This window comes from Xyrauchen texanus, chromosome 6 (genome assembly GCF_025860055.1).
Source record: "Xyrauchen texanus isolate HMW12.3.18 chromosome 6, RBS_HiC_50CHRs, whole genome shotgun sequence".
Taxonomy (NCBI): Eukaryota; Metazoa; Chordata; class Actinopteri; order Cypriniformes; family Catostomidae; genus Xyrauchen; species Xyrauchen texanus.
The window spans coordinates 21,762,953-21,789,699 of NC_068281.1; the positions used below are offsets into that span (position 1 = coordinate 21,762,953).

The window sequence follows — 26,747 nt, forward strand, 5'->3', positions numbered from 1 at the left end:
ACCTACATTAACTGGTCTAGTCTATCATCATAGAATATAGACCATAATAGACTTCATTTTTTTCGTTTTCCAATCATAAATACTGTTGCAATATTTATTGAAAATAAGTATGCAATCTTAAGCATATGAATAAGCACACAATTACAGTTGACGAAATTAGCTTGTCTTTTCACTTCCACTAGCAGCTGATTTGTATCATAAGGTATTTCTCTACAGTACATACCTAATATGACTATATTTAGTCTATCAAAAACAAAACTGTTCATTATCCCAAATAGTGGGTTAGTGTGTTACCATAAATAAATTACTGAACAAATTACTGCAAAAAACTTCCTGACTGCTAAAAAAAAAAAAAAAAAGATGACTTTTCAGATTATTTTGTTTTTTGTTTACGTTAATTAAAGTTACATTAATATGCACATTTAAGTAAAAATATAAAAATACTGATAACAGGTTTTGTATAAAATAAAATGGTTAGGAATCATATTTGTTTTCAAGTCTTTTTTATTAAATGATGTTTTATTAACAAAGTTCGGGAGGAGCACATTCAGATAATCAACGAGATAAGAGGTACATGCAGACTTAGCTCTGTTCATTGACAGTTTATCAGCATCCCTCCACCGCCCCCATCTCCTCACTTTGATTTTTAATAGTCCTAATCTCTTATTGGATGTAAACAACACAATCCAAAATACAATGCAATCCAATGTAATACTGTGTAAATCTGGCCAAAATTCAGAGCCTGGAGCCCTCCCCTGGACAGCATGCCAAATACGCATAATCTTTACTCTATTTAATTTGATGTAAGTGTGAACTCGTGAATTCTGAAAGGTGGAGGGAAGGAGAGCATGGCGGGGGGCCTCCAACATACATTTTGCCTAGGGCCTCCAAATGTCTAGAACCGGCCCTGTATATATACAGTATATAAAACATGTTTTGTTTTGTTTTTTGCAGTTTTTGCCATTTTAACTCACAATCGCAAATATGAGCAGCAGGTGAGGTGAATCCAATACATTCTGACAGTTTAGGCTTCTCATCTTCATGTTCCAAACCTGTATGACTTTCTTTCGTTTGATGAACACAAAAGGAGCCATTAGAAGCAATGTTAGCCTCAGTCACCTTTCACTTTCCATTGCATCTTTTTTCCATACAATACAAGTTATTGGTGACTGATCTCCTTTTGTATTCCATGCATGAAAGGAAGTGATAGGGGTTGGGAACAACAGGAGTTTGAGTAAATTACAACATTTGCATTTTTTGGGTGAACTAACCTTTTAACTTTTATATGAAGTGAATTGTTATCACTCAGTTTTTTATATAAGGTCATATGTTTAGATCCTCATCAGATGCTATCACTAGTAACACTAAATAAACTGCCTATATAATGAATGTAAAATCATAAAAAATACTTGTGCCTAAGAAGAAGTACATGTTGGTCATTTACAGTTTTTCCTCAATCGCTTTGGCTCAATTCTCAAATGAGAATATATATTTTTTTCAAAACATTAAGTTCAAATCTCTGAACAATTAGTTTCATGTTCAAACCAGATATTCATTTCTTATTCTGTTCCAAATTAGGATTGGATTACCGGATCGGTATGCACTGACCGCCACAGTGTTCTTGTTAGAAAACTCTGAGTCATTGATAGATAATATATTCCTTTAATGATAGCTCTGATGTTGACATATGAAGATGCATATGTAAGAAGGACATATGTAAGGTTTCTAGAACAATAGAGAATAAACAAATAGCAAAGTATTACTAAAGTGTCATCATTTACACACACATAACTCAGTGTTCTAGAGCATTATCTTATCATATACAATCTATAATAATCGCTATATTACGTTAATAACGCCTCAGATGATCAACATTGTGCATTACGTCACTTAACTCAAGCGTGATAAACCGATCACGCTGATATAAATGAACTGAACTTACAAAAAGTATCTCTAGAGTATACTCAGACAATATATATAACATAATAAAGCAAATAACAGTAATCTTCGTCTGTTACTCATACAATGTCCCTAAAACACGAGCAATCCAGAGAATCTTCCAGTCAGAACGGCTGATGCAACATTATGGCTCTAAAATACGCTCAATACGCAATTTCCGTATCAACGCCAATAGCGTATATCTTAACTCCGCCTAGCGCATATTCTGTGCTCCTCTCTATTATAAGAACAAACAGAGAATTCTGTACAGCCGCCCCCACATTTGAGTAACAGATGTGTAGATTAATAGAAATCTTATAGTTGTGAATTCTCTGTATTTTCTGGGAGTCCTGGAAGTGGGATAAGGCGGGCGACAGGACGGGTGTAGACTTTTTCCTTCACTTGAACCTCAGCAGCCCGTATGCACTTATCTCTACTTGGCATGAGCTTCACCACTCGACCTACAGGCCATTGGGCTCGTGGTAGGTTAGGATCAACTATCATTACTACTGTGTCCAGTGTAAGGGACCCTGCCGATTGCTGCCATTTGCAGCGAGACTGAAGTGTTGGCAGGTAGTCTTGTAGGTAATGAATCCAGAACTGATCTATCAAGTACTGACAATGTCGCCATCGACGGCATCCTATGGTCTCAGGAGCATAAACGGCTTGAGGCAAGGAAGCATCCTGCCGCCCCATAAGAAGCATGTTAGGAGTGATAGGGTCAGGATTAGCTATGTCAGCTGAAACATATCCTAGCGGCTTGGAATTGAGAATACCTTCCACCTCAACTAAGATGGTGTGAAGGACATCCTCTGACAATGATTGAGTTCCCACTGCAACTTGGAGGGCATTCTTGATTGAACGAATCTCCCGCTCCCATGCTCCTCCGAAGTGCGGAGCATTAGGGGGATTGAATTTGAACTCAATTTGATAGATTGCCAGTTGCTGTTGAAGCTGTGGCTCCATTTGCTCAAAAGCTGTTTGGAGCTCTCTGTCTGCACCTCTGAAATTTGTACCTCGATCTGAAATTATTTCTGCGGGTTTGCCTCGCCGAGCAATGAATCTGCGAAGGGCTAGTAAGAAGGCATCCGTGTCCATTGAATTGAGGAGATCCAAATGAACTGCACGTGTGGTTAAGCACTTAAAAATCACCCCCCAACGTTTCTCAGTACATCTGCCAATCTTAGCAATGAATGGCCCGAAACAGTCAATGCCTGTTGAAAAGAAAGGTGGGCAGAAGATACGGAGGCGAGCCGATGGCAAATCTGCCATTTGAGGAACCTTAGGCTGTGCTCTCCATCTTTGACACTCTGGGCAATGAAGTTGGTACTTTTTAATGGCCTGTCGACCCCTCAAGATCCAATACTGTCTCCTGATTTCCGCAAATAGTCTCTCAGAGCCAGGATGTAACAGACGTTCGTCATAGTCTTTAATTAGAAGTACTGTAGCAGGGTGATGAGAGTCAAGTACAATGGGGTGAATCTCAAAGCCACTAATCTGCTGCAACTGGCGTAGCCTTCCACCTACTCTGATAAGACCTGTTGTCTGATCCAGCTCTGGAGCTAGATCCCTAATTCTACTACTAACATGAACTGACTGACCTGCCCTAAGAGAAGCAAGCTCTTCTGGAAAGCTCTGTGCTTGGCAAGCTCTACAGAGAGTAGCTATGGCTTCACAGTAACTGTTAGTTAACTGAGTACGATTTGGCTCTGCCGCCCCGTGACATTGCTGATGTACAGCTTTGATTAGCTCTTTCCAGGAAGCAAACTGATTTGCATCTGGAAAATCATTCTGTGGTGACACAGATGCTAAACTACAGAATGTCAGATTTTTAAGCTCATTGGATTTAGGTAACTGAGCAGTGTTTGGTCTCTTAGGCCACTTATCTGAATCTTGTGAAAGGAAGGATGGGCCTTTACTCCATCTACTGGGTCTAGTAAGCTCTAGAAGTTTCTTACCACGTGTCAAATCATCAGCCGGATTGTTTAGTGAGTCAACATATCGCCATGATCGCAGATCTGTTAGCTCCTGTATTTCTGATATACGTGTGCCGACAAATACCTTAAACCTGCATGACTCCGACTGTAACCATTCTAGAACAGTTGTTGAATCTGTCCATAGTGTGGTCTGTTGTAAGAAAGATGACAATTCTGTCTGGATCAATCTCGCCAGCTGTGCTCCAGCTAGTGCTGCACACAACTCTAATCGTGGTATGGTCTGTTGTCGTTTAGGGGCCACTTTTGATCTGGCCATGATGAATGAAACGTTAGTGACATTCTCGTGAGCTGTAGAGAGGTATGCTACTGCTCCATACGCCCTCTCTGATGCATCACAGAAAACATGAAGGTGATGTTCCATCCCTGTTTTATCCATCACTTCAGGGACATAGCAACGCGGGATCAATACCGCACTGAGGTGAGGTAATTCGCTCTCCCATTTGTTCCAAGACTCACGCAGATCTGAAAAAATCCGCCAAAGAAATCTTAACAAGGGTTTGTCTTCAGGTAACAGGCGAACCTGATGAAACATACCTTTGATGTCTCCACTTATTGCAACTTGGTGCCTTCGAAATCGCAAAAGGACCCCAAGGAGGGACGGTGCAAGGTTTGGTCCTGGCAAGAGTTGCTCATTGAGGGAAGTACCCTTGTAAACGAAGGAACAATTGAACACTATACGTGCCTTCCCGTTATGGTAGACGAGATGATGCGGTAGATACCAAGATTCATCCGATTCTTTAGTAGCTTCAGCTGTAATCTCTCTCACATGTCCTGCTTTTATTACAAAGTCGACTGACGTACTAGAGCGTCAAAGTGCGCACCCCTGACATATCTATTAATAACTTCGGAATGGATCAAGGTATTAACTTACTTTTTTTTTTATGAAAAAGCTGCCATTCGACTGCATAGACTGTGTTGACTTCCGCGAATGATAAGCTTTCCGTATTTTAGTGCAAATCTATAGCATTATTATTATAGATTTTACCGCAAAACAAAGACATTGTACTTTATTTTATCTAATGATATAAAATGCTGTTGGTGTGTGTAAACCAATCACAGAGCTGTGTGTGTGTGAACCAATCACAGACCTGTGTGTGTGTGTGTGTGAACCAATCACAGACCAAAAACAAAGAACGATGTTGTCAGATGTCATTGGAGTAAAAGGGGGGAGGGGTGTGAAATTCCTACAGCCAGAGCCTGTGGCACCTAATGACTGATGAAAAGCGCATCAATCATTCAAATGCAGTAAACAGTTCCATCTAGTGGTGTTTTTGGATATTACTCCATTTATACAGAATATTCCATTCAAATGAACAGTTTTGTTCCTTTTATATTTTCTCCTGTTTTTCAACCAAAAAAAAAAAAAAGGTATGGTGACTATAGTCACAGAAATGTAAATAGTTGTTTTGTTTCTTTATATTTTTTCACCCAATTTCTTTTGAAGTTGTTCTAAAGCCTTTGAGGAATAAATATTTGTTGTAAAATTAATTATTCATTTATGTTTAATATTTTTTATATAATAAAAACAACACAATTGAATTTCCGTTTTTGTATTTTTTGGTGATATATCACATCAGAACATGTACAAATGTCTCAAGAAGTGTATTTACAATGCATCCACATTGTAGATGAGAATCTATAGAATCCAGAAATATGACACTCTTCACTCTGCTATGAAAATTGACCATTCCAGAAGCCAAAATATCAAAATAGTGCCAGGCGGACTTAAGACCCCTTAGACCAAGAAGGGTTAACTATCTCCCCATGATAGGCAGCTGCCCTTTGTGGCTGATCTATGAGTCTCTTTTCCATACTACGGAGATTAGCTAGCACTGACTCCTGAGGAGCTCTCAGTTTGGGGGAATCTGTAGACCGTAAGAGAGGGGTAGCATAACGATGAACTCCATCAACTAACACTCTACAGGTTTTGCTGTCTAGGATCTTAATAGACTCTTGGTCCTCTCTAGAACGAGTCAACAGCTTTTCACTGCGGTAAGGTAGGGAATCTAGTTGCCACAATCGTTCCACGTCTCTATAGAGAGTATCATACGCTGCTGATGCTGTAATGAAATAACTCTGATGACTGGTGGTTGCTCGATTTGGAAGACCTTCAGGGCCTTGAAGAGCCCATCCCAGTTTTGTACGAACTGCGACTGGTCCTACATGATTACCTACTTGGACTGTTTCCGCCGCAGTGATCAGCAGGCTATTATCTGAACCAAGCAGTAACAGAGGCAGAACATTCTTGAATGACTGCAACGGAATACCTCTTAAGTGGGCATATCTTCGTTGAAGAGCTTGGACTGGATAGCTCTGTTCTGCTAGATCTAAACCATCAGCAGTGAAGGCATTCTGGATTCTGTACCTGATTCTTGGATTGACTTTAGAGGATACTTTGAAAGTGACAACTGAGCCATTGAGTAATGTGACATCAGGACGGATAGTTCGTAAAGCTAGAGTTTCTTCTTTACCTTTTAGCTGAAGCTGTCGAGCGGCAGCTGGTAACAGCATGGTACGCTCTGCACCATCGTCCAGTATTGCAAAGGTCTCAATTGTTATGTCCTTATTGTGCAGGAACACGGGTATAACTTTCAATAACACTCGACTTGAGGGAATTGAAGGTGTAAGATAAATCCGACTGTTCATTGCAGTGGTTGGTTTCACTTTGTCTCGCATTTCAGCGACTCCATGGAGGACTTGAAGATGTATCTCTCCACAGATTCCACATGGTTTCTTTAGAGTACAGTCCTCTGGACAGTGGGAACGGCCGCATTTCCAACATCGTTCTCCCTCTGCTATCCACTGCATGAGGCTGTCTGTAGATTGATCTTTCATCTCTTTGCACTGTGTTATGTAATGCTCTTTGCTACGACAGAACAAACAGTGCACTTTTGATTTTCTCGATTGAGAAGGCTGAGGTCTTTGTTTGCGTTCAACTAGTCTACTGGATAGACGCTGTTGTTGTGCTTTACCTTGCAGCCAACTAGAAAAGTCTTGGAGGTTATACGGGTTGAGGCTGGAGACATTCAACTTGCCTTGCAGCTGTAAGAACTCAATGAAATTATCTCTGAGATACTTTGGGAGTTTGCTAAGTAACCTGTCTTCGTGTGAACAACAATTGAGCTCAATGCCCCTTGGACCTTCCAGAGACAATAACATGCTCACAAGGAGATGAATTCTTAATGCAAATGACTGAAAACTACTAGCATCATGGACTTTCATTTCTGGAGCGTTAAGTATGGCTGCTATTTCGCTCTGCGCTAATTGATGCGGCTGACCATAGTGTAACTGTAAAGCCTGCATTGCTGCTGTATATGGCCGAGATTCATGTCGACAAGACTGCCCTATCATTTGAGCTTCTGGAAGCTTAAGATGTTCAAGCAGCACGTGGTACTTGTATTTCTCTGACAGCTCAGAATGAGGTTCGAGTAGATTATCCAAAGCTAGTTTTAAATTGGCAAAATCTCTTTCACTGTCTACGGCAAAGTCTGGTATAGAAGGCTTCGGGACCCCCCACATGTTAATGGGCGGTGTGTGAGCTGACCGATAATTGACATTCTGTGGCCAGGTTACTTGTGGTACTGAGTACTGATGGCCAGGTGCATCAGGATAATGATGCTCTGCTGCATATGCACCAAGATAACTGGGCTGACAGTCAGTATAAACTGGATCTACCGAGTGTTGCATCGTATGTGCTGCAGTTGGATGATTGGTGGCCCATTCTTGCTGGGTCGAATGAGCAGCATTATCTGGTCCTAAGGACCTTTGTGGCAGGGCGGAGAGCGGGGCCGGGTCGTGATCCTACACACCCGGTCCCGTATTAGGCTAATTATGCCTCCGTGAGGTTTAAAGGTCGACTGCAGAGGGCTGTGCGGGAGAGAGAGATCGTTAGCGGACATGTCCGTCATGTGTGTTTGTGTTGTCTTTTAAGTTTTCCATTAAACTATGATTTATATCGTCAAGCCGGTTCTCGCCTCCTCCTTTCCCATCCTTTAACTCTTTTACAACCTTCTAAGATTAGGAGGTGAATTATATTCATATGGCATTCGTGGGAGTAGTCCTCCCTGTGGCGCAGCATCATGCGCTGTAGGAAGAATATGAGATGCACAGTATGATGGAGGAATTGAGTGGACTGAACTCATATTGTGCGGCGAAATAATTCGTTGTTCTGCTTGAGATTTCCTATCACTATGAGCTACTTTCGGTATAACTGATACCGATGTGATCAGAGGTGATACAACCCTCTTTGGTTTTGGGCTCATCGGCTCAAACTGAGATTTGGGTAAATCGACTAATGTCTTTGAGAGGTGTGGGGCAGTCGAGGTAATGTTAAAAACAGGTTCAGGGGAAAGTGCTCCCTCCTGAGTTGCTAATTCTCCTTCTTGAATTGAGAGGTTATCTGTTTCCTCCTCCAGTAGGAATGCATTAATACGCTTTAACATATCCTGTCGACGCTGTCGCCTGTTCTCATAAAGAGACAGTCTGCTTGTTAGCTGTGCAATCTCAGTAGTTGATTCCTCCTCAGCAGCAACAATATTCTTCTTCAATTCTCTCAGTGACATTATACCCTTTGACTGGACTTGCTCTGCTTCATTTGCTGAAGGAGACATTCCAGTTGGAGAAGATACTGTGCTCTCTACAGCTCTGTTCGTTACAGAAGTCGCTGACTGTGTATTTAGTGAGCATGATGGGGTACTAGTTAATTTTGTAAGATTACTATCCATAACATAGTCCTCCATATGCTTAGGAAGTTTACTTTGTCTCACTGGTCTTCCAACTGGATGATCTGTACAGGAGGGATTATTATTATGCAATGACATATCTGTGGTAGTCAGCATCCGGCTCAAAGGACCATGTTCCAAATTAGGTTTGGATTACTGGATCGGTATGCACTGACCGCCACAGTGTGCTTGTTAGAAAACTCTGAGTCATTGATAGATAATATATTCCTTTAATGATAGCTCTGATGTTGACATATGAAGATGCATATGTAAGAAGGACATATGTAAGGTTTCTAGAACAATAGAGAATAAACAAATAGCAAAGTATAACTAAAGTGTCATCATTTACACACATTGAATGTAAATAACATAACTCAGTGTTCTAGAGCATTATCTTCTCATATACAATCTATAATAATCGCTATATTACGTTAATAACGCCTCAGATGATCAACATTGTGCATTACGTCACTTAACTCAAGCGTGATAAACCGATCACGCTGATATAAATGAACTGAACTTACAAACAGTATCTCTAGAGTATACTCAGACAATATATATATAACATAATAAAGCAAATAACAGTAATCTTCGTCTGTTACTCATACAATGTCCCTAAAACACGAGCAATCCAGAGAATCTTCCAGTCAGAACGACACTATGGGCTGAAATATGTGCCACCAGAAACTGAATTTGAACCATTTATATTTGAATTTGAATGGCTAAACTTGAATAATTGCATTGAAAAACTGAATTTGAATCACATAATTTGAAATTGTATTGTTTAATTAAAATTGAATTTATTCAAAAACTGAATCTGAATTGTATCATTTGAAACTGAATTTATTCGTTTGGAACTGAAGTCCAATAAAATTTGATCCTCACTGAAAATTAAACTCTCTATATATCTTCACATTCACTTCTCACAATTCAGATTCAGTTCTCAAATTCAATTTCAAGTTACTGAGACAGACATCCGGGTAGTTGGAGGATGAAGGAAGAGCAATCGAGCGCAGATCGATAGATAGCGTTCATTGGCGCACAGGACTCCTCTTGGGCCAATCAGCACCAATGTTTTGGAGCACAGTACGTTACCCGCCATGAAACAAAGAAGAAGTGCTTGCCTGACTTGCGTGACCACCACCACCATGGATTCGGCTGGGACAAATACGGTAATGAATTTTTTTTTTTACGATCTAACGATCTTTTGTTTAACTGTTGTTAATGTTATAGCTATTTTGTAGAAACAGGAAATTAAATCTTTCTCCCGACGTTGCAAACACAGTAGCTATAATCCCACGTTTTTATGGTAGCCTACTAGCTCTTGTAACAACATTTTTGCCTGGTGTTTATTATTTCTAAGCGTTTGCCTCTTCCTCCGGTGAAAATGTTGTTGCAAACGTAGCTAGTGTTAGCCGCCGCCAAGTAGACTGGTCATGTCTTCAGTGTGATTTTTTTCCTGATAACTTCTCCTCGTGGTTGTCATTGTCAGAGTAACGTTACTGCTTACTGAGAGAGAGAGAGAGAGAGAGAGAGAGAGAGAGAGTAGTAAGCGTGTAAGTTATGTGTCGCTGTGTTTGGCAGGTGCTAGCATAATGTAAGGCCATAAACTTCAGGGCAATTACACCATAGCACTAGCCCTATTCATTTGAATTGAATGCATAAGTTAGTTAATTCCGTTTGACTAGAACACAAAAATAGCACATTTACACTTCGAAAGAAAGCGATACAGTTTCCTGCACAACAGAGCAGTGCAAGTGGCTGATGCCATCACATGTAAAAAAGGTAAGGTGACACTGTATTTTTTGGACACTGTAACTGTAGGCTAAATTATGATGTTAAATTAATGTTTATATTGTGCCCCTTTGGTTACTTAATCAGGCAGATTGCTTGTCTTCATCTAGCCTACATTTCATATTCTTTTAGGGGATTTTCATTATATTCCATCATACCTAATGTTGGGGATTATTAAATTATTTCTATTCTATATTCTGCCTTAACATGTGTAGCTTGTGACAATGTGGTCAGTCACAATTTCCCTGTTGGACAAAGAGAAGCTAAGACAGCAAAGACCCACATAAACACAGTTTGGCATCTCAATCCTGTGATGATAGCCTTACCTGTTTTGCTCACAGCCATAGGATAAACGCCAGATTTATACTGCATATAGATATGTTATGGTTATGGACCACAGAAATGTGGACTTAATGATCTTCTTTGTGTTAACTTATTTTCAGATTCCTGCTGCTCCAGTAGCTCTGATCGACTTCTCCTCTGCTAAAGCCAAAAAAAAAAAAGCTTGACCGTTCTATTGATGGCAGGACAACTGAAAACCAGGTTGGGAAATCACTTTCATGCCCAAGAGTGAAGAGAGGGTCAGAAACATATGCTAGTTTTTTGAGACTTTAAGCAAAAACTGTCCAAGGAGTGCAGCACTGATGGCTAGGAGCCTTACTACAAAGAATTCATCCCCAAATCTAGTATGCTTCCTAAAACTGTTCTTGAATACAGAACACCAGAGACTCTGCAGCTACCCCCAAAGAGCTTGGAGAGCTATGCCAGGTATTCCAGCTAGAAGAGCTCATCATGTCCCAGGTCCAGGCTGTAGAGAGGGCAACTCGAAGTCAGAGTGCAAGCAGGATTTGGTTTAGGCAAAGAGCTGGACGCATAACTGCTTCCAAGCTGAAACAAGCTATTAAGACCAACCACAGCAACCATCCAAGAGCTTGATCAAGGCCATATGCTACCCAGAAGCATATAGGTTCACCACAGCCGCTACAAGGTATTTAGGGTTTGAATTAGGGTAAGGCAGAGGTAAGGCCTCGTGTAAACAGTGTTTATGTCCAGAAAAGAAACACTGACAACAGAGGGTATAATTTGGATAAAAAAGAAGCTTGTCTATTAAGTAAATGTATCTTACTGGTGGAATATTAAATGAAATGTATAGTAACACATTGCTTTGGTGCACGTTAGTTATTAGTTATAGGGTTATAAGACTATGGTTATGCAGGAGTAGAACTAAGTATAGGGGTTAGGAAATGGCATTTAAATCACTGAACTGGCTCTACACATCCAATACTAAGTAATCATTTCCTTTTCATGTTTTGCATGTGTACTGTGTACAGTTATGGATGCAAACATGAAGCACAAGCCAGAGGAGTCTATAAGAAGCTGATGGGTCGGGAGCATGCAGGCTTCTCCTGTATGGACAGTGGTCTCTGGCTGAACCCCAAGTGGCCATACATGGGGTCCTCCCTGATGGGATTGTTGCTTGTGACTGTCACGGAACTGGCATCTGCAAGATTAAGGTAATATTACAGTCTCTGTTGTAGTAAAGTCCCTAAATCTCGAGACTGAGTCGTGTCTCAAGTCCTAAACTGAGCAAAAAGGCAGAAAATATATTTGTTAATCTATTGTTCACGTGTCCTTCTCTCTGTGATTTTAGTGTCCACACTCTCACCAAGATGAAGCCAATCTGCGCTTGTGTGCTGGGGAAAAGGGCTTCTGCCTCATCAATGATGGGGATAATGTCATGCTGGACCGGACTCATGACTACTACTACCAAGTTCAGGGACAGCTTCACATTGTAGACGCTGAGTACTGTGATTTTGTTGTGTGGAACCACAATGACATTTTTGTTGAAAGGATTTTGCCCGATCTTGAACTTTGGGATGATGTTAGGCTTTTTTAGAAACGGTATACTTCCAGAAATACTGGGACAGCAAGTTACAAATTCACATGTGTAATGTAATGAAAGGATCCAGGCACTCTTGAAAGTGGGCTGTGTGATATTGCTGTTATATCAATACGGTTGTATGAGACAAGATTACATTTTGACTATTGTTATGAGTGTGGTCTTTGTGAGTTCTGGCTGTTGTATAATTTAAATGAAAAGATTAAATGCCATTGAGAAGACAGAATTATACATGGTGGTTTATTTACAAGATTAGATTTTTCAACAATTGTTATAATAACAAGAACATGGTGTGCAATAACAGATTAGAATCCATTTCATTACATATAATACATATAGCCAGTACAATTGGACTAGTGGATAAAAGTATTACACTTGTTGAAAACATATTAACAGACTGATATGTGTCGGGGCTCAGGTACTACTACTCCATGTCCTCTTACTTATCATCATCAGAGCCAAGAAGCAGGGATCAGGTATTGGACACTACATGTGTGAGGGCTCAGGTACTGGACTGACTGATTATTATCCCTCTCCTCCTCCTTACTCCAATGGGACAATAGACTCCGAAAGATTAGACAAGCGCTAGGGCAACCTAAAAGCCCCAATCAAGTCCATATTAGACTACCGGTAACTTAATAAGCATTACTAAGTAAATGAGCATTTAATGACAACCTAATGCTATATAAACACAGACACAAAAAACACGTTGGCTAGCTAACATACCTCCGACGAAGTGGTCGCTGCAGACACGGGCATTAACAGACTCTGCTCCTCCCGACCGCAGACGTACGTTAAAAATCAACTTTTTAAGGCGTTGTTCTGTGAGCTTTTACATTTCTCACCTTTATGAGTGACAATCTTCGGTACTCTATAAAAACCCTTTCCCTTTTCTCGATTAGAACGATTGGAGCAGCCGTAAACTACACAAAACATTGGCATTTTGCCAGACGGCAGATCCTCAGCTATTTCACTTCCTGCCCTCCATCTGAATTGCGCGCTCTCGCGATGCAGCAGCGTGACGTCACGTGAAACCAACCTATGAACGCTATCTATCGATCTGCGCTCGATTGCTCTTCCTTCATCCTCCAACTACCCGGATGTCTGTCTCAGTAACTTGAAATTGAATTTGAGAACTGAATCTGAATTGTGAGAAGTGAATGTGAAGATATATAGAGAGTTTAGTTTTCAGTGAGGATCAAATTTTATTGGACTTCAGTTCCAAACGAATAAATACAATTTCAAATTATGTGATTCAAATTCAGTTTTTCAATGCAATTATTCAATTTTAGCCATTCAAATTCAAATATAAATGGTTCAAATTCAGTTTCTGGTGGCACATATTTCAGCCCATACGGCTGATGCAACATTATGGCGCTACAATACGCTCAATACGCAATTTCCGTATCAACGCCAATAGCGTATATCTTAACTCCGCCTAGCGCATATTCTGTGCTCCTCTCTATTATAAGAACAAAAATAGAGAATTCTGTACATATTCATTTAAGCAAAGTGCACTTGTTTTGGCACGTGTGCAAAAAAGTACAATTGTCTACAATTTGCACAATAACTAAATGCAACTAAATTGCTGTTTAAAATTCTCAGTGAAATTGTCATACTCTTCACAACTTCTAAACATTCTTTTATGGTGTGAGCCACCACATGCAAAATGATCATTCAATTAACAAAACTTGTCAGACATACATGCATATTCCATAAATATCTATGACATGGAATATTTTTTCATTGTTGCAGGTTTGTTTTGTTTTTTTTGCATGGAAGTCATTTTGTGCATGGCAATTTTATGTTCACTGTATGAATTTACATGTAAGAAATGTGTAAAAATGGACATGCAAATGTGAATTTTCTGTTTACATGTAACACATTGCTACAAAAATACATTTACTGTATACATACAAATGTGCATATCATTTCTCTTTGTACTACAGTATTGACTTTTCTCAGTAATCTTTTACCTACTGTTGAAATCATTATCTAAAACACTCAGTGTGATACACAATATTAATCAGCTAGACAAAACTGACATTCTTGTATTGTACAGTAAGCCATCAGTATCAACAAAAAACTAGAACAAAAATGAAATTTGTATATAACAAACATTTCCAGGGTTGACTGCCAAGGTGAAAAAACATCTAAACAGTATTACCAGTAGGCCTACAGCACACACGATGACGAAAATAAAAAAAAAAAAACTATTCATTTTGGTGGCATTGGCACAATAACTTTATGGGACACAAGTAGGTTTTGAAGCATGAATTAAATGTTTTGGGTGAGTTACTAAATTTTGCAATAGAGTTGTGATGTCCCATAAAACAACTGTGACAACTGCACTTTCAGTTTAGAGAAAGACTGTTTTAAAACAGTGGAGTGGTGGTGGCGTAGTGGGCTAAAGCACATAACTGATAATCAGAAGGTCGATGGTTCGATTCCCACTGCCACCACCATTGTGTCCTTGAGCAAGGCACTTAACACCAGGTTGCTCCGGGGGGATTGTCCCTGTAATAAGTGCACTGTAAATTGCTTTGAATAAAAGCATCTGCCAAATGCATAAATGTAAATGTTAAAAAATTTGCCAAAGCATTTCAGGAAAAACTGTAAGACAACGAGTGTTATTGGGCTTAGATATGAGCTACATTCATTAATAATGTTCATAATTTAAGATACATATAAGAAATTTAAATAGACCCAATCAGCCAATCAACAAAGGTAAACAAGCAATAAGTTGCCATAAATCAAGCAAACACTAGATGGCGGCATTAAGTGGCTTTTCCATGCCCTCCACTACTCCAAGGATACATACTTAGAACACCATGAACTGAGAAAACCTCATGAACATGAAATTTGTGCTGGATGATAATATGTACTGAATATATATTAACAATTGATTTCCAGAGCTTGCATTTAAATGTCAAGCTTGTCCTTACTTTATCACACAATAATCTGGTATTTCTCTTGTACTTTTAGTACAGAAAGTGTGAAACTTCCCTGCATATCTGCCGAAGAAGCCATGCAACTGGTAAAGGATCATTTTTATCTGGTATTAAATTCTGAAGGCATTTCAGCAGGCCCATTTGCAGAATGTTTGACCTACTGTATATTTTCAGCTGAGAGCTTAATTGTTACAATTGTTATTTGGTGAAGCTGAGGGTGAAGTCTTTCTTTCCCTCAGATCCAAAAACATTAAGGTTCAGTAAAGTAAGAAAAATAAGGGTGTATTATTTTCTTCCATGAGAACATAAAATTGATTCACTATTTATGTTCCAGCCTGAACAACATACAAAAGTTCTGAGAATGTTCTCACCAAATCAGTCTTGCACAGTGATCAAGAATATGTTCAGGTGTCTCTGAACTATGATATTTGAGGCCTGCAGTTCCAAAAAAAAGCTTGAAATTATGCTACTAACCGAATTACTCACTTTAGAACATAAAAGAAGAATAAAACACACACACACACACACACACACACACACACACACACACACACACACACACACACACAAATCTTTGGAAAGTGGATGAGGAGAAACTGTGGTGAACTCTCCAAGAAAACTGGAGCCATTTGGCTGGACATAGACACAAATATATTGACAAAAGCTTACACAATCAGTAAACGTGATGTAGCGACCTCTGGGAGAACTAGTGAAACAATGAGCGGCATGTGCCAGGAAAAACTTAATGCTGTCATTTACTCACACTGCTGTTGCTCCCAACCCCAATTACTTACTTTCTTGCATTTTTTTCTTGTTTATTCTTGTAAAAAATATTTACATTTTGATAGTTTCTAACCCGCACCTATCATATCACTTCTAAAGACATGGATTAAAACACTGGAACTGTTTAGATTACTTTTATGCTGACATTATGTGCTTTTTGCTTTAAAGTTCTGTCCACCACTCACTTGCGTTGACTGGACCAACAGAGCTGAGATATTCTTCCAAAAATCCTTGACTGTGTTCAGCAGAAGAAAGAAATCCATACTCATCTGGGTTGGCATGAGGGTTCAGAAATGATGAGAGATTTAATTTTTTTTAAGTGAACTATAATTTTAACAGCATCTCTTTTCAGACAATCATACCCCAAAATACACATGCTCATAAGTAAAGATTTCTTTAATTCAACATACAACCTATAGAAGGACTTAAACTACACAAACTGCAGTTTGGGCTTAAATGAATAGTCTCAGTGCAATATGTAATACAAATAAGGGCATATGATCTTCCTTTTTTCATAAAAAATAAAAATAAACAATAACTATGCTATTGTCTGCTAGGAATGTACAGGTGCTCAATAAAGTTAATAACCATCTCAGTGAGTCACTAATTGAGGAAACTGTTTGGTAAAATATGCTGGTTAAAAAAATCATGTTTATGTAAATGTTCACAAAGATTATATAGTCACAACATAGCTTAACAGGGTTTGACAAGCTTAGATCAACTTCCTCCCCTCAAGAGAACTATAAAACATTCTTGGGTGTGGAAGTTAGGGAAGAGGCCACAATCTGAGATCATATAAGTGTAACTAGTACAATATTATCGTACAGAAAATATTATGTGAAAAGAAAAGCAAATCACATTCAGAGTAACAATCTTTGGCACAGAAGAGCACCGTTTCATTATCATTTATCATCAATTCCCAATCTAAACAATTATATGTAACACAAACAAAAACACCCACACATAGACATACACCACAGTTTAGGAAAACAGAGGTATGAGAACTTTACATGCTTTCTGATGACCTGAAAATACATTCAAAGTTATCATTACAAAAACCACAGTGTGGCAGTTACAACAGAAACTACACTGAAACTATACATTTTAATATATTTTAAAAGACAATACATTAGTTTTTACAATAAAATAAAAAACATTTCTAAAAAGATTTCCTGTATAATTAATGGATTAACAAGAGAGTACATGTACTTTTTTTTTACAGTAAATTATTGTTAAAATTACAGTAATCGGGCATTCCCATAATTCCCTGCGTGACACATTACATTTCATTATATTTGATGGTAATAGTTACTTAATATTTGATGGGAATAGTAACACTGGGGTGTTCTGTGTTATATTTAATGTAATTTAGTTAATGTTTACATTAACTAAATTACATTAAGAGTGGTGTGGTGGTGGTGGTGTAGTGGGCTATATAGTGGGCCACATTAAGAGTGGATTAGGAGTGGTGGTGGTGTAGTGGGCTATAGCACATAACTGTTAATCAGAAGGTTGCTGGTTCGATCCCCACAGCCACCACCATTGTGTCCTTGAGCAAGGCACTTATCTCCAGGTTGCTCTGGGGGGATTGTCCCTGTAATAAGTGCTTTGGATAAAAGCATCTGCATAAATGTAAATGTTTACTGCATTATTTAAATCTCATGTGTTACCATGATGGTGTTTAGTGTTTGTGTGAGTGATATTGAGTACTGTCTCTAAAAGTTTATTGCTCCTGGAAGAGGCACTATTGATGAACTTAATGTCATCATGTTACCCTTCTGTAGTCACTATGGTGATTAACAAATACCTTATAAAGTAAACAACAGATTTTTACAGATTCTGTAAATTTAACTGAATTTTGTATTTGTTTTTACAGTGTCAGCATATCAATTACAAACATTTTAAACTGTAAACTGTACAGGTTGTTCTGTAAAGTGGTTTACATTTTAACTGTATTTTTTACATAATTATTCTGCCAACCACAGATGCCAGATTTATTTTGTAAAAACAACAGGATTTTTTTTACAGTGTGGAATATATAATAAACTTTGTTGTAAAACCCATAGAATGATCACCAGCACAGACTTGTGGAGGAAAATATAACTAATCTAATCCATGAGCATGGTTGTGTCTAAAACAGTGATGTTAAGATTGTATTGGCATTAGCACCATTTTATGGAATCTCACATACAAAAAGCAACATCTGCTGTACCAAATGCATAGATGTCACAAAAGAATAGACAGTAAGCCACTGTAATACCCCATTCACTCAGTAGCGTTAAATATCTGGCAGGCAGCTTATTTAAACCAGTACATGAAGTTTGAGTTGATGGCAGGAAAGCACATGTTGTTGCTGCATGAACCTCCATAGCTAGGAGGACAGGCTGAGCACGGTACACCAACTCTGTAAGGTGCTTCACCAATCCAGTTGCCCCTGCAAAATATGATTTGTTAAAACTATACCACTAAAGCCTTTTGTGTAAGATGGGCATGCATTACGCCTTAGTCATGTGCTGGCATTCAACAGACTGGAGAGAATGGTACACTCTGTGCTCAAAATAAGATCCTGTGCTCAGTGTGCAAGATCTGGCAAGAGTTGAAATAAAAGCTAAAAACATGACTAACTTTGGTGAATAATTGCAGACCAAGTATGTTGCCTCCCTCAACACAGCACCCCACACAACCATATTGTAACAGGTTTGAATGGCACATCCAACTCTGTTTGTTGACGCCCACACCATCTGTAACATCCAAAGTAAAAGGTACCATGTGAGAGCAGTGGATTATCTTACTGTTTACTAAATTTGAATTACAACTTGCAACTCAACTCACTTGTGTGTAATGTGTGCACATGGGTCCATAACAGTGCATAGGGCAACGGGGATTGCAGTCACGTGGGTATGGAAACACATAATCTCTGACCTCATCATACCATGGTTTAACCAGCTGAAGAATGGAGTGGTAACTGGCAAGAGAAGAAATAATTTGGCTGCAGCTCAGAAGTAGATATTAAAAAGGAAAACAGCAGGATCCAATGGACTACATCCAAAATAGAAAATTCTGGTCTGGCCCGTTGCCTTGAATCCTGTTCAACCTTTGTAATTTGATAATGTTGCCAAAGTGACATTTTATGTCTTAAATGAGCACCATTCTTCTTTATTCTAAGAACAACAACGATATATGAGGGTGCTCTATAAATGGCAAACAACAGTTCACCGCAAAGCACTGCTTTACTTACTTGCCAGTTCGTACTGAGAGGTTCTGACCCATATACCGGAGAAGGTATGGCGGTCCATGTTCCCAAATACAGGTTGCTGCCCAAGCTTCTGCAGACCTGGCCAGGCCATCATCCCAAACCTTTAAAGGAATCGTTCACCCAAAAATAAAACTAATTATGCCATCCCAGATGTGTTTGACTTTCTTTCTTCTGAAGAAGACAAATTAATATTTCTGCTCTGTAGGTCCATACAATGCAAGTAAATGGTGACCAGAACTTTGATACTCCAAAAAGCACATAAAAGCTGCATAAAAGTAATTAATAAGACTCAAGTGGTTTAATGCATGTCTTCTGAAGAGATCCAGTCGGTTTTGGGTGAGAAACAGACCAAAATATAACTTAGTAAAATATAAAATATAGAACTTCTCAATATAAATCTTGACATCAGCAGTCTCTTGGTGATGATGATTTCAAGCACTTCCTAGCACTATCTAGTGCTTTACACAAGCATCAAGGGCTAGGAAGTGTAATCAAGCTTGAAATCATGATTGTGCCTAGAGACTGCAATGGCAAGATGGGCAGTGAAAAAGTGTTACATTTTGGTCTGTTTCTCACCCAAAACTGAATGGATCGCTTCAGTTGACATCTGGAATCTACTTTTATGCTTTTAGAGCTTCAAAGTTTTGGTCACTATTTCCTTTGTGAAATATTCTTCTAAAAATCTTTGTTTGTGTTTTGCTGAAGAAAGAAAGTCATTCATATCTGGGATGACATGAGGGTGAGTAAATGATGAGAGAATTTTCATTTTTGGGTGAACTATCCCTTTAATTATGTAATTATGCAATTATGTGCAACAATAAACGTTTTTTTTTTTCTTTTCTTTTCTTTTTGTAACAGTTGTGATGATTAACACTGAAGGAAAGAATGTAAAATATGTTCATGTCAAGATCATACATTTTCATCTTACAACCAGTTTGTAAAAAAAAATACAATTTACTCCTAGGGTTAAATTAAATAACTTACAAAAAGTATACCATGGGGGAAATTCTCATCACAACAGTTTACAGACAACGAGATCTGATGCCGAGACCTTTTTGTTTATTGCAAACGAGACACGTTGTAGGCTACAATTACAGGTAACAGTTGGTTATTGTATTTCATCGCATCCAGCAGTAGGAGCTCACAACGCGTGCTAATCTAATCAGCTAGGCTACATATAGTTTTAATATTGAGTAAAATGCTATTTATAATGTATATGCAGACTTTATTTAACAAGAGGCAAAGGATGAGTGGGCTGCTTACCACGAACTCCATGTTGGTGGCAGGTGGGAAAACATTCGCTCGCACCTTATTGTGATAGTCCAGAATAGCTATCATGTCACGCTGCGAAATGTAACGTTTTCGCCTCGATCTGGGCATGGTGGATGCCAATCCTTCATCCCTCACTTCCGATGTATTGATATTGGTGATATTGGCTCCAATGAGGGTGTCAGTCGCATTGTTAACGATCCACGCGCTCGCATCACTGGCTACGAATAATAGAAACAAGTCGGTAAAAAAGTAGATTTTCTTCATCCCTCTTTGGTGAGTGGTGACTAATCTTTTATTAACTGCAAGTACAAATTTACACCTTAGAGAGTCGGCAAATAATTTTTTTTTTTCTTTAAATAAAAATAAACAAGCTATAAAACGTTTCTCAATCTGTTTATTACCCTATAAGTGCATTTCTAGATTAAATGATCGCTGTAACACCAGCTCTGTCAGATATACCTCTGAGCCTTTCAATTATCCTGACGGAAATCCCCCAATCCCATCCAGTCCACTGCTGCCTCTGTCTTTTATATTGTGCTGTGTGATCCAGGAGGCGAGCGCATGGTGCTCAGCTTCCCGCCGGCCACCTGAACACAACACTGTTTCCCGCCAAATACAAGCACAGGGTACGTGGTCAGCTTCGTATTTTATTCTCTAATGGTTCACTAATGTTGTTCAAAGATACATAAACAAATTTCTACTATTATTACAGTTTTTCCTCAATCAATTTAGCACATTTACTGAAACAAACTTCACATCATGTGGTACACTCAGCAAACCAATTCATGTGACCTGCAAAAGGTGATTACTCAATCAAACGAATTAACTCATGTTTCAAATGGAAATAAATCCATCAATGAATAAATCTTTGTCATCAATACAAAAGGTTCCTTCAACATTGCTTAGACCAAGACAGTCAAAATGCAAAGACACCTTGTCAAATGATAGTGTACTGTGAAAGAGAGAGTTAACCACTATGTAATATTGTCCGATTGCTAACATTGTATATGTAGGCAGCTGAATATTATTGTCAAAAAGTAATTGAACACATACACTATCAACAAAACATTTATTCAAACATTTCTCGTCATTGTATGTACACACTTTACAGCTAACCAAAAATACATAAAGTTTGTACAGAAAAATTCAGGAACTACATTATGTGCAAGAAAAAGAAAATATGCTGCAAGTTCATCAGCCTCATGGGTCTTCCAATCTCTCCTCTCTTTCTGGCCACAACATTTCATCTACATCACACCTGATATCCTCCTTTCCAATGCAATGTGGAAAAATCTTTTGGCATGATGCAGCCACCCCCTACAACAATCTGCTGTGATATGCTCACAACCAGAATCCATTACACCCTGTAAGGACAAATGGTCGTGAGGACTGTGATCATATATTCCATCTCCATGCTGAATATAACTCCTCATTGGGATTTAGAAATGGGGAGTATGGTGGGAGAAACTCCATCAAAAAACATGGGTGGGCAACAAACCATTCCCTGACTGTATTTGAACGATGAAAACTTACGTTATCTCAAACTACAACATACAATGGCAAGTAATTTGTTACCAATTTCTTCCAGGAAATTGAGGAGACGTTGTGCGTTATAGGGGCCAACGACGGGACTGTGGCTAAGTACACCATTCCCACATATGGCAGCACACATTGTAATGTTCCCTCCATGCTGGCCTGGCACATCAACAGTGGTTCGGTGACCAATAATGTTACAGCCACGTCTCCTTACTTTGGTCAAGTTGAATCCTGTCTCATCAACATATACAAAAATGTGTGGGGATTCATCAGCCTCTAGCTCCATCACTCTATATAAAAGATAGTAAAGCAATTTAGGAAATAATTTACAGTAGATATTGTAAATCCCACATTGTGTAACATATTCTGCATATACAGTTTGTACTTGTCAATACTGAAAGACAAGGAGATTACAGCACTGTGTCATGTACAATGATGAATTCTTGCCTGTACATACTGGTACCTCCCACCATTCCTCTTAAAAGATACCTTGTAGAGTTGCTTCACTGCAATCTGATTTCTCTTCAGCACTCTATCAATTGTGGAGAGGCTGACAGTGTTGACATTTTGAAAGATGCCATCATCTTGTATGACTGCACTTTGAATATTATTTTTTGGTCTAATAGCATTGTTTGCTATGACCACATTACAAATTTCCAGTTCTTGTTGAGCAGTGAAAACTGATCTTCAGCCACCACCATGGGGCAGATGCTCAGTCCTACAGTAGACAGAAAATACAGCACAGTAAAGTCAATGTATTCTACGTTAATTCTGAGACCTTCATTGACTAAATTTGCTGGAATACCATTGTGAAGGAATATTGCAGTACAATATTTGATAACACACCTGTTTTCTCTTCTGAATGTCTGGACTATTGATGATATCATGGACCGGCCCAGATTAGGCTGCACTCTCTGACCAGCCTCTGTCGTACTTAGGCCATGGTTGATGACATGGTCTATAATTGTTGCCTGTATCCAGGGTTGGGGAGTTACGGAATACATGTAACGGGATTACGTATTTAAAATACAATTCCACTACAATTACAATTTAAATAATTGGTCATTAGAATACAGTTACATTCAAAAAGTATTTTGATTACTGAAGAGATTACTTAGCATTTTATTGTCATTTGATTCATTTAATATTTAGTTCTTTCAGAGTGAAAATATTTGTACATATATATGATGCGATCCAAAGTGCATTTGAACAGCTGTGAAACACTTTCTTGTGATGTGTTACATTCATACGAGTAGACAGAGAAGTAAGTTTGAAGAAAATTTGGAGCAGAAGAAATACAAATAAACCTTGTGTAAATTGTCAGCTTTACGCTAAGCTAAAATGCTGGTTTTAGCCATTTTACATGCACGTGTTACCAGGCACAATCATAATTAATGGCCAGAGAATGGCCAGATTGGTTTGAACTGACAAAGTTTATGGTAACTCAGATAACCACTCTGTACAAATGTGGTGAGAAGAATAACTTCTCAGAATGCTATTCTGAGATGCAGGTTGGCACTGTTTTGGTGGCACAAGGGGGACCTTTTATTTTTTTTTATATAAAAATGCACATTTTGTTTTTCAGGGACAGAAAGATAAAATGTCTAGGACACAATTTATATTAGGTGTCTTCAACTGCTACGTTCTTAAGCATTTGATACAATGTAGCCTTACTTGTTATGTGTGTACTTACATTTAAAGTACCTGCATTTAATTACATCTGTAGATACACTGTTCACCTTACCGCTAATCTTAAACCTATCCCTACCCCTAAACCTACCCGTACCACAACCTCAGTAGCAGCAAATGTAAATCTTGTGAGAACAACATGTAGTTACACAATAAATATGTTTATTTTATGTATTTTAATGTTACTACATAATAGTTAAAGACACCTAATATAAAGTGGGACCCATTTCGATGAACTTGATATATGTGTTTTAGATATAAGATTTCTCATTTGATCACCTCGGACAACCTTATTTGTCAATGACCCTTAAATTGAAAATGAATTGGCAAAAAGGATAGGATAGCACCTTATAAGTTGTTCATTTGAGCAAAATAGTGTCAAATCTTGAAATGTTGTGGTCATTTCTTATTCTTCTATATCAGATTAATCGTAATCAAATATGTAAATTAGTCAAAATTATGGACTCATTATGCTTGATGCATTTTGCATGCTGTCTAATGGAAACATTACAAAATCATTATGTGATGATGTATTGCATAATCATTATATGACGAGATAAAAGTGTTTTAACATAATAAGATTTTGATTGTAGCCAGTAACTCTAATATCTTTTTAGGTGTAGAAAGTATTTTTAAGGTAGTAAGATATGTGTTTTGGGTTTGTTTTTATTGACTTATTCATTATACAGTTGCACCTGTTCAGTGTTTGAGTCCAAATAGCCCATTTGCCAGCGTGTGTGAAGCCAAGTTAAGAAGACCTTCAGAAGCATATCGTTTTCTTTGGCAGGTGGAAACTGAGTAAGAGCAACGTGACGCACAGATGACCCCAGTCCCCCTTCAGCTTTACTTTCTTCCTCTGAACTGTGAATTTGCTTGTTTTCTTGGAACTGATGTTATTGCTTATGCAATCTAGAGGGATTATTTTTACTGTGTTTAAACAGTAAATAGCCTTAACTAGAAGTTTAATTTTGGTTTAAACTGTATTTTTATTTATTTATTTGTTTATTTTTTTTTAAGGAAAGAAATAGAAATATTGAAGAAAATATTTTTTCACCCAATTACTGTCTGGTATTATATCAGAACTCATGGCATACATTCTTCTAATCAATCAACAAATGCTATTTTGCTTTCTGTTTTAAAGAATAAGATTAATACAGAGAATGTATCAGCAAACCTTAGCAAATCTGAATGTCAAAGTGCAGAGATGCGGGAGTGATAATAAATGCAAAATCGTTCTCAGATTTGCAATGTATACAATATACAAATTCGTTTTTTGACGAGACTTAAAAACAGGTTCAGCAGATCATCCCAGGGCAGGCTGTTCCATAATCATGGGGCCTTCACTACAAAAGCTTTGTCGCCTTTAGTTTTGCATCTTGATCTTGGAACAGCCTCATGACAAAAAGATCTAACTTTTTCTAAGGTCATAAAAGTTCTGCTTAATATTCTGGAGCCAAACCATGCAATGCCTTAAATGTAATTCATAAAATCTTAAAATAAACCCTAAAATGAATTGGTAAATGCAGAGAAATTAAAATAGGAGTAATATGATATGAAGAACTAGTTTGTGTCAAAAGTCTAGCTCCAGCATTTTGCACTTATTAAAAAAAGCATGTAAAAGATTCTTGGTATCCCTCAAACTCAAGACATGTCTAACCTTGGAAATGTTCCTTAAGTGATAAAAACAAGACTGAACTAACTGCCTGATGTCGATATTCAAAATCTAAATTTGTATCTAAATAGACCCCAAATTTCTCACCACCTGCTGAATATTTAGTACCACATACCTAAGTGCTAACTCAATCCATTTTTTTTAAAACATGAACGATTATAACAACCTCTGTTTTATCAGTATTTAAAGAAAATCACATACCATCCAATTGTTTTATATCTGATATGCATGACTGAGGAACATTTAAATGAATCAGATAATTGGGATTCAATGACAAGTGCAACTGCAGTTCATCTGCATAGCAATGAAAATATATGTTATATTTTCAAATCACAAAACCAAGCGGTAACTGTAACATTTATAGGGAAAACAAAATTGGCCCTAACATGGATCCTTGTGGAACACCACAATTAATTGTTGAAGAGGAGGACTCATCTCATCATAACAGAATTTTCATTCAACAAGTAGGAACAAACCAGTCTATAGCCACCCCAGATATTCCCCCTCATCTCTTATATATTTCAATTAAAACTGAATGATCAACTGTATCAAACACTGCAGTTAAATCAATAAACTAAAATGGAGCACTCTAGCATCCTCCACCATCAATTAGTCTTTGGTCACTATAAGTTTATTTCCTGTGCTTTGGCTTACTCTAAATCCATACTGAAATAGTTAAAGAATATTGTTATCCTTCACAACCTCCAACAGTTGCTTAGCTACAGCTTTCTATAAGGTTTTAGAGATGAAAGGTCATTTTGAGACTGATCTATATAGATATTCACAACCAAAGTATCTAATGAGGGCTTCTTCAGAATAGAAAGATAAGATAATAAAAGATAAAAATCTGTTATAACCAGACAGAAATGCAACAGTAGACACTAGACACAGGATCAGCTTATCAATTGTTTTGAAAGAATCTTATCTAGATCTTATCTAGTTTTATGACAGCTAGTAGTTACTGTATAAGTTCAGAAAAATCTAAAATCTAAAATACATCTACAATTTCTGGAGCTATAATACGAAATTGATTACTTTTATTGGCAGTAAAAAAAAAAAAAAGAATAACTTAATGCTCTGACAAATTTTGTCATACTTTAAACCAGATCAGAGAGCAGTTCTGAGAATTCATCCATTCAATTTGTTTTAGAATTTGGATGAAGATGTCAAACAAAGCATAGGCTCTTTTCCTGATATGATTTCCCCATATGAATGAAGTGTATAAAACGGTGGTTCCC

General features: G+C 38.0%; 1 protein-coding gene across 1 annotated transcript; it reads right to left on the bottom strand.

The window, feature by feature from the left end:
• Positions 1–16,397: 16,397 nt before the first annotated feature.
• Positions 16,398–21,099, bottom strand: LOC127645549 (peptidase inhibitor 15-like). Its single transcript, XM_052129204.1, has 5 exons — positions 20,604–21,099; positions 19,323–19,441; positions 18,917–19,049; positions 18,710–18,825; positions 16,398–18,518 (listed from the first exon to the last, which is right to left on the bottom strand). The coding sequence occupies exons 1-5, from the start codon at positions 20,874–20,876 to the stop codon at positions 18,383–18,385; spliced, it is 777 nt and encodes a 258-aa protein (XP_051985164.1). The 5' UTR covers positions 20,877–21,099; the 3' UTR covers positions 16,398–18,382.
• Positions 21,100–26,747: the final 5,648 nt, after the last annotated feature.